This window comes from Calypte anna, chromosome 3 (assembly GCF_003957555.1).
Source record: "Calypte anna isolate BGI_N300 chromosome 3, bCalAnn1_v1.p, whole genome shotgun sequence".
NCBI lineage: Eukaryota > Metazoa > Chordata > Aves > Apodiformes > Trochilidae > Calypte > Calypte anna.
In genome coordinates, this window is record NC_044246.1 from 80,527,730 (window position 1) to 80,535,743 (window position 8,014).

An 8,014-nucleotide genomic window follows, 5' to 3' on the forward strand; every position below is an offset into this window, starting at 1 on the left:
ACCATAAAAGAGGCAGTTTCTTATGGCCCTTGTGCTACTCAGGCTGTATATAAGGGATAAAAGAGCTTTAGGGTGCCAGTGTCCACTCATAGTTCAGGAGATTATTTCATCATCTAGGAATAGAAGTAAAACTCTGAACAGATCATTGAAGGCTTATTACTCAGATCCCTCTACAGCTTTTTCCTGAATCTCAGTCCATAAAAAACGGTATTAAATGTAGCATTTGATTTTCAGGTACAAGTGTTTTTACTGATGGAACAAGAGCTCACTGCTGATGAAGACATTTCCAGGTAAACTTACCAACTTCCCACTTGTTTAACTTGATTAACAGTCTTCTGGCATGCTGACAGGCAGTTGAGTCACTGTAAAATAATTTGTCTTAGACTTGTCAAGCTCAAATAAGAAGGAAAGGTAAAGGGAAGTTCAGTGTGACTTCAGTATCAGGGACATAGTGTTCAGGACAAAAGTGTCACTGCTGGATTGCTTATAAACCACTAAGGTAAATTGTGCAATACAAGTATGTTTTTTCTTACTGGGTCTTCCTGGCTAAAATGACATTAAGCATTAAGCAATTAAAATATGACATGACTTTATAGCTTTACTATGCCATACACTTATATAGGCTGATGCATTTTTATTTTTGTCTAAATAAATATGTTGTTCTTTCTACTGTTAGAGAGACATAAAGATGAGATGGGTAATTTTTCTTCTTTTGTTGTCCATTTCTATCCCCTCCACCTTCTGCACAATGTGATCCAATTTCAGTCAATGCTAGCAAAAGAGGCAGATTTCTCAAAAAACTCTTAACAAAACAGGGAGTTATTTGCCAAAGTCTTGTTCTTCACTTATTTTTTCTAGATACCCTTTGTTCTTTAAAAGAATTTTTCCTTAGAATGAAGCAATATTTACATGACTGGAAATTTTAAACTTTCTCATAATTTGGATGTCTGATGGGGATGAGAGACATAATTAATGTTACACTGTATTGACATTTTATCTTTTATCTAGATATATATGAAAATGTAAAAAAACCATCCAAAATCCCACCCACAGGTCAGACTCTCAGTATTCTGGTTTGATTTATGGATTCAGGATTAAGCTGTTAAATGGAGAGTTGTATGTTTGTAAAGGCAAGAAAAAAAGATGAAGTTCCACTATTGGTAGAAGGCTATTCTGACTCACCTGCATGCTGCAATTTATTTTAGAACTTCTGGCCCATCTGTTGCTGGTCTGGAGACAACATACACAGGTGGCAATGGTTTCTCTACATCCTACAATAGCCAGAGATGGTTGAACCTGTACCTGTCTGCTTGCAAATTTCTGGATTTGGCTCTAGCTTTACCATCTGAAAACCTGCCTCAGTTTCAGATGTGAGTAGAAGACACTGTCACTTAAGTTTTTGGATGTTTGTCCATGCCTGTTGGTAAAATTCTAGAGTATAAAAATCTTTGGCTTTGTATTTCCTTTCTTTTTCTTGCCTTCTTTCAGGGCCAGAAAAATGAACTTCACAGTTCATTCCTTCCACGTTCATTCCCTCCCAGAGCTGGTCCCCAGAGCAAATGATGCTGTACACTAAATGAGTTTGGGGTGATTTGATTTAGCCTGTGGCAAGAGATTCTCTGTGCTGATGAGCTAATCAGTAATACTGATTAATTCAAGTGTTTTTTATTTTTGAAGCTTTTACTTGCAGTGATGTCTAAGAACTTGAAATACACCCACATGTCTCAGTGACTAACACAGAAGTTTGGCTGACTGTATGCTGTCACAGCATGACTCACTTAAATTACTCCTTGATCTGTCTGGATGATGTTGCAGCAAAGCTGCTTGTGGAGGGGACCCAGTAGGTTTCCTTGATCAGTAGTGTTCCTGTGTGCAAAGCTCAATGCCTCTGCAATCCTATTCTGTTGGGGGAAAAAATAATGCAAAACAAAGTGACATTTGCTGGAGACTGTAGAAATGAGAGGCCACAAGGGACAAAAGAAAGTATCTTCTCTCCTTATGCTGCCCTTGTGAGAGCTGCTGCCCTGGCACAGCTCTGTAGAAATTTGGTCACATCTCATCATCGTGTTATTTAAGAGAGGCTCACTGTGTTGTATTTCTAAATCTAAAGCTAATCTTTTAGCTAATATTAATAAAGAAGGTTCCTGTAATTATTTTGTTTTCTGGGAATTTGGCTCATACTTCTTGTTCAGTTCTCCAAGATGTCCTAATCCCCATTCTTAGCCAACCTGGCATTTTTTAGGTCATTAATGTACATTTCTGGAAAGACAGTATAAAATCATAGAATCATTAAGGTTGGGAGAGACCTTCAGGATCATCTAGGCCAACTGTAATTCCAAATATCACAACCACTAAACCATATCCAGGAGTGCCACATCTAAACAATTCTTGAACACCTCCAGGGATGGCGACTCCACTGCTTCCCTGGGCAGCCCATTCCAATACCTCACCATTCTTTCAGTAAAGAAACTTTTCCTAACATCTAACCTAAACTTCCCCTGGCACAAATTAAACCCGTTTGCTCTCATCAGCAGTCATGCTGAGTCACACTCTCATTTACAGCAGTCTCATAGAGACGTGGATTGAAGTTTTAAGGACAGAAACTTTGATTTGCTTTATAGTTTATAATGCAAGTAGCAAGTCCTTGCAGCTCAGCAAGGGATTGTGGGGGTGGCATGGATGGTCCACTTGTTTTCATTGGCCTATGAGTAGGTAATATAAATTGCTTTATTATCTATGTACTATATTGATTACATTTTGTGTGCTACAGTAAGCATTTCAAATGTGCCACAACATTTTGTAAGTAACATATTTTATAGTTCAGAATTGCATTCAGTTTTGGTGTACACAATGAAGATGTGAATACTGCTGGGTTTAGCTTCCCTGCCTTGTCTTACTCTTGCATTCTTAAATATTTTAGGAAAAAGACAGTGCTACATTCTCAGCCATGTTCACTGCCTGCTTTTCAGAATTTGCCTTTCCTATTCCCTCTTATCAAAGACTGTGGGGTTTTTTTGGTTTTTATGGTTTTTTTGAGGGTGGGGGTTTGATTTGGGTTTTTTCCCTCCCCTCTTTCTTTGATACTTAACTAGAATTCCTCATGCACTCCTGTTTTTAGATCTAGCAGAAAAGCTTGCATGTTCAGTAAGGCTAATGTCTGCTTGTGTTATCTCATGGCAGGTATCGTTGGGCTTTTATTCCAGAAGCATCAGATGATTCAGGCTTGGAAGTTCGCAGACAGGGCACACATCAGAGGGAATTCAAACCCTACGTGGTGCGCCTAGCAAAACTGCTGAGGAAAAAAGCCAAGGTATGTCACCCTCTTCTTCCAGTTTTGCTTTTCACTGGAATCTTTCCTGTACAGTAACTTGCAGCACTGTTTCATTTTGTATCTTTAATTTTTTTAAATCGGTGAAGATTGGAAAGGAGTTTATCTGGTGTGGGAGATGACCCCCAGAGTAATTTCAAGTTAGCATCAGGCAAAAGCCACATGTAGGTATATTAAAACAACAACCAAAAGACCAGAAACAAACAAAAAAACACCCTCAAACCTGCTATGGCCAGAAAAATTCCATGGTTAGTAATTTTGGAGTTTGTAGTTATTATTATATGTATTACTTGAGTTAAAAGTAAAATGTGCTTCAGTGTCTAATATATTTTAACACAACATTGCTTTGAAGTAGCCAGTCATATATGTTGATACTAGTATAACTAACTTGTTAAGTAGAAAAGCATTTTTGTTTAATAATAATAATCACAATTAAATATCTAGAAAACTGTTGCATTCCTAAAAATGACAGAACCAGTGGTTCTGAGACTGTGCAGAATCAGGAAGGGCTGGGTTTCTTCCCTGAAGGAGTTACAATGAATGGAAGAAGGCAGAGAGCAATGGAAGCAGTTCTGGGGAAATCTTGGCTGCACAGTTTGTAGGCTGGGTGCAGAGTAAGGGTTGTCATTATGTTGGTGCATGAGATATATTAAAATCCTGCTTTGGGTGGGGTGGATGTCTGGTCCTCTAAGAAAGCTGATGAAATCTGGCCAAGCCCTGTCCCAGGGAGTTCTGTTCTGCTGCAAGAAAATTTTGCTGTCAGATACTTCTCCACTCCTGCTGCAAGCATGGAGTTCCTGTGGGCAATTTCACAGGGAAAGGTTGCTGGGTCAGCCATGAATACAGGAAAGAAGTTCAAAGCCATATGGACTAAAGCTTTGAAGTTTCATTCTTGGGTTTCCCTCCAAATAGATGGTATGGCCAGGGCTGTAACACTAGCAGCTTGCTGTAGCTACTCTATTGAATGTTTTCACTGAGTAAAGAAACTTGTGGCTGCATAAAATTTAGGGATAACGTAGTTGAAGGCAGATCTGAAGTATTTAAGCAAGGCTTGTAACCATAGGGATAAAACAAGTATCTGAAGCACATCTACATTCTTCATTTTACTGGTTTTGAACCACAAGGAGACTAAATTTCTCTTCTTGCATGTAAAAAGGTATAATCAGTTTTAGCTAACTGCTAATCAGACATAGCCTCTAACCCTGACTTTCAGTGTAGTGTGCTATAGCTGCTGGTTGTCACATTTGAAGTAACCACTCTGCATAAATCATAAGTTACAGATGATGTACTGGTAAGTACGCTGTGTTGAGGTAGATGCCAGAAGTCAGGACTTCCATAGTATGCTTCAAGAATATAGAAATCCTCCTGGAATTTCTGGAACCCCTCGGTCACGGGAGTAGTTGCACACTGTGAACCATAGCTAGAGGTGTGATAATGAGATAAATGTGAGGTAATGAATACTGACTTCCAGGCCATTTCTTCTTTGTGCAGAGAATACTGTTGCATATAGCTGTTTTTCTTGGAATATTACTGGTTTTGAGCAAAACATTCCAGTGGATCTTAATTTTCTTTACAAGCACCCTGACTAATCCTCATGTTCCTGTAGTATGGTATTACTCAGGCTCTGTTGTCTGAAGGAAATGTGCTTAGAAACCTCCCTTGGCAATACTGGCAATAAACAGAGGAACAAACTGGCAGTGCTGTTAATGTCTAACAGTGTCTTGGCCTCACTAGCTCCAGAGTCTGCTGTTTCTGGACCATGGGCTTATTGGGGTGGGTGATTTTTCTAGCTGAAGCACAGCACCCAACCAAGCAACTGCACGGCCTTCATGGCAAAGTATTATTTTCATCTTTGAAATGGAGTCTGAAAGTTCTCCTCTTTCCTTCCACAGGACAAACAGGAGGACTTTAAGACGGTGGTTTTGGAGGGAATGGAGATGGCCAAGCATCAGGTGAGGGTGGCCTTTGATGCTTGAGTTGTGAAACAAGCTTGCCATAATAATACCATCACCTCAAGGCCCCAAGCAGTATTTAGCTTTCAGTAAGAACTGAGAGAGAGAGGACAAAGTTGAGAGATTTTTAAAGTGAAAGAATCATAAGTGCCTTTGTTTTTATAGATAACTTAAAAAAAATATTTTTAAGCTGGTTTCCTACATTTTAAAAAAATCTAAAAAGTTACTATTAGTCCTAAGAAGAATTATGGTCACAGATCATTATAAAATTAGATAATTCTTGCCAAGCAGCAAGATCATTTTCTGTCAAATTAACTGCTGTCTCAAGTATTTGAGGAGTTAGTGTTGTTTGATTAACAGATACTGCCATGAAGAAATGGCTTGGATGGATTGTATTCTGTTGCTCAGAGAGAGAATTGTATTTACATGTGCACCCTGTTTGGTTGGCTGCTGTGTAACACTGACACTTGTGGGTGCTGGATGTAGTCTGTGCTTATCACTGGGTAATACTAAGAGCAGTAGAGAACCAATAATGAAAAGCTTTTCTTCTGTGAATCCAGTGTGAAGGTTTTAAAGGAGAAACTTAAAAAAAAAACCTTATTTCATTAAAAGTAGAAGGCATCAATGCCACCTTCTGGGTTGGAATGCAGTTGTACCCTTGTTCTAGTTCATTGTGAGCCTTTTTTTTCTTGTGACTTGTAGAGCTATAGCATAGTAAACTGTCACAGTGAGCCAAACACCTGATTAAAATATTAAACATGTTCATATTTCATTTTATCCTAAATGTTTTTTGTGAAGCGAATGTCATGTAGGGTCCTGAATTGCAAGACAGTTGCTTCATTTAAATGACAAAAACTGTATTTGCTGAATATCCCTGGCAGAAAATGTTTGCTCAAAGACTGTGCAGTCAGTAGTCTTTATCTTATGCTTTGCTCCTGCTGTTCTTTCCCCTTCACTCTCCTTCTGTTACAAACCCTGCTGAGCTGTGCAGCCTGCAGAGGTTTTGGACCCCCACCTCAGCAGAGGTGCTACCAGGGCAGCAGGAAGAAGGCAGTGGTCAGATGCTGATCGGGAGATGGCTCTCCTGGATGTGGCCTCTTTGCTGATTTTCTGGTTCCTTACAGAATAAACACCAATGTTGCTGGTACTGCACTACATGGTAGAAATTCTCCTGTAGGGGTTTGTCATTAACAGTCCTAGCAAGATGTTTCTGGGTGTTTCCAGGGCTCATAGTACCTTATTGTCTACATTTGATTATGCTTTTTTGACTTGAAGGGGAAAAAAAAAGGAAGTAAGTGACAAGTACCATATAAGCAGCTGATTGCTAGTGTTTGATTGCTAGTGTTCATGTATTCTAGGATGCAGGTATTTAAGGCAAGCCTAAACAGGGTTCCAGCACTGTGTACTGATACTGCCTGTGAGCATCTGCTTTAGCTAGTGGGGTTCCTGAAATTCTCTCCCTTGAAAGTGCCTCCCCACTTACCCCATGAAATGGAAGGTGCATAACTAAGGTCTTATGAGAATATGCAGTGAGTAATTAAACCATCATCCTCTGAGTACAACTTCAAGTGATTGCTCAGCCTTCAAGTGTTCTCTCTGATACTAAAAACAGCACTGCTGTTCTTTCCCTGAAAACTCTGCGTTCTATCCTCAAAGTGAAAATGTTTCATTTCTGTTTCAACTTCCTTTGGTATTTGCTGTCACTAACTGTGGCAGCAGGGTGAAATGTGAGTGTTATCAGAGACCAGCCTGCTTTGGAAAGCAGCACAAAACTTACCTGAGCAGCTGCAGGATGGGCCATGACCAAGTTGGGCTGCTGATGCTAGCCAGCAGGATGCTGCCCCAGGAGCAGTTCTGCAGGGCAGCAGGGCAGGCAGTGGGGCAGCCCTGGGTAAAGGCAGTGGACTCAGATGCCCAGGGCAGTTTTCCCATTAGTGTCAGGAGCCAGCCTGTATGCTCCCTGCCACTGCTGCTGTCAGGTGTGGGTAGGGAAGGAGCAGGAGATCTGCTTCAGAATCTGTACCTCCAGCACATGTTTTGATGGAACAAATGTTTTTTGGAATACAGAAAAAATCACTGGTCTAGACACTAGTCTTTTGGTTTTATCTGTGCTTTTTCTGCTTTGTCTTGTATTTACAGAAAAACCCAGAGGAGGATGGCTCAGGGAAAACACTAAGTTGGGAACCAGGTCACTTGCTTTTAACCATCTACACTGTTCGCAGCATTGAGCAGCTTTTGCCTTTCTTCAATGTACTCAGCCAAGTTTTTAACAGCAAAGTCACAAGCAGAAGTGTTGGACACTCAGGGAGCCCTGTCCTTTATCCCAACTGTTTTCCAAGTAAAGACATAAAAATGGAGAACCTCAAGACCTTCTCCAGCAAAGCAAGACAAAAGATAGAAGAAATGGTCGAGAAGGATTTTCTTGAAGGCATCATAAAAACGTGAACCAAACTGGTACTATTCATCTTATATGTAGTGTAACTATTTAAATGAAACACTGTATCTTTCCCAGTTGTATAGTATTCTTTTCTTACTTTGTATGTAATGAAATACTTAATGTTCTATTTAAGTTAAAAACTTGTAAATAAGAGAAGTTCTGGATGTGGCCTGAATCAAGTTTAAATATTGGTGGCTCATATTGATTATGGTGCCTACTCTTTACAGTACATGTTTTGTTGTCTTGATTTCTGTCTTCAAATTCAAAAAAAAAAAAAAAAAATACAAGATGGACATT

At 39.7% G+C, this 8,014-nt stretch overlaps 1 protein-coding gene across 1 annotated transcript in view; it reads left to right on the forward strand.

Moving 5' to 3' along the window:
• Nucleotides 1–8,014, forward strand: part of DOP1A (DOP1 leucine zipper like protein A) — a 60,692-nt gene extending 52,678 nt beyond the window's left edge. Inside the window, exons 34-38 of the mRNA XM_030447101.1 lie at nt 235–290; nt 1,206–1,370; nt 3,181–3,310; nt 5,221–5,280; nt 7,420–8,014. Of these exons, the coding sequence (XP_030302961.1) occupies nt 235–290; nt 1,206–1,370; nt 3,181–3,310; nt 5,221–5,280; nt 7,420–7,725 (717 nt within the window). The 3' untranslated portion in view covers nt 7,726–8,014. The remainder of the gene's footprint in view (nt 1–234; nt 291–1,205; nt 1,371–3,180; nt 3,311–5,220; nt 5,281–7,419) is intronic.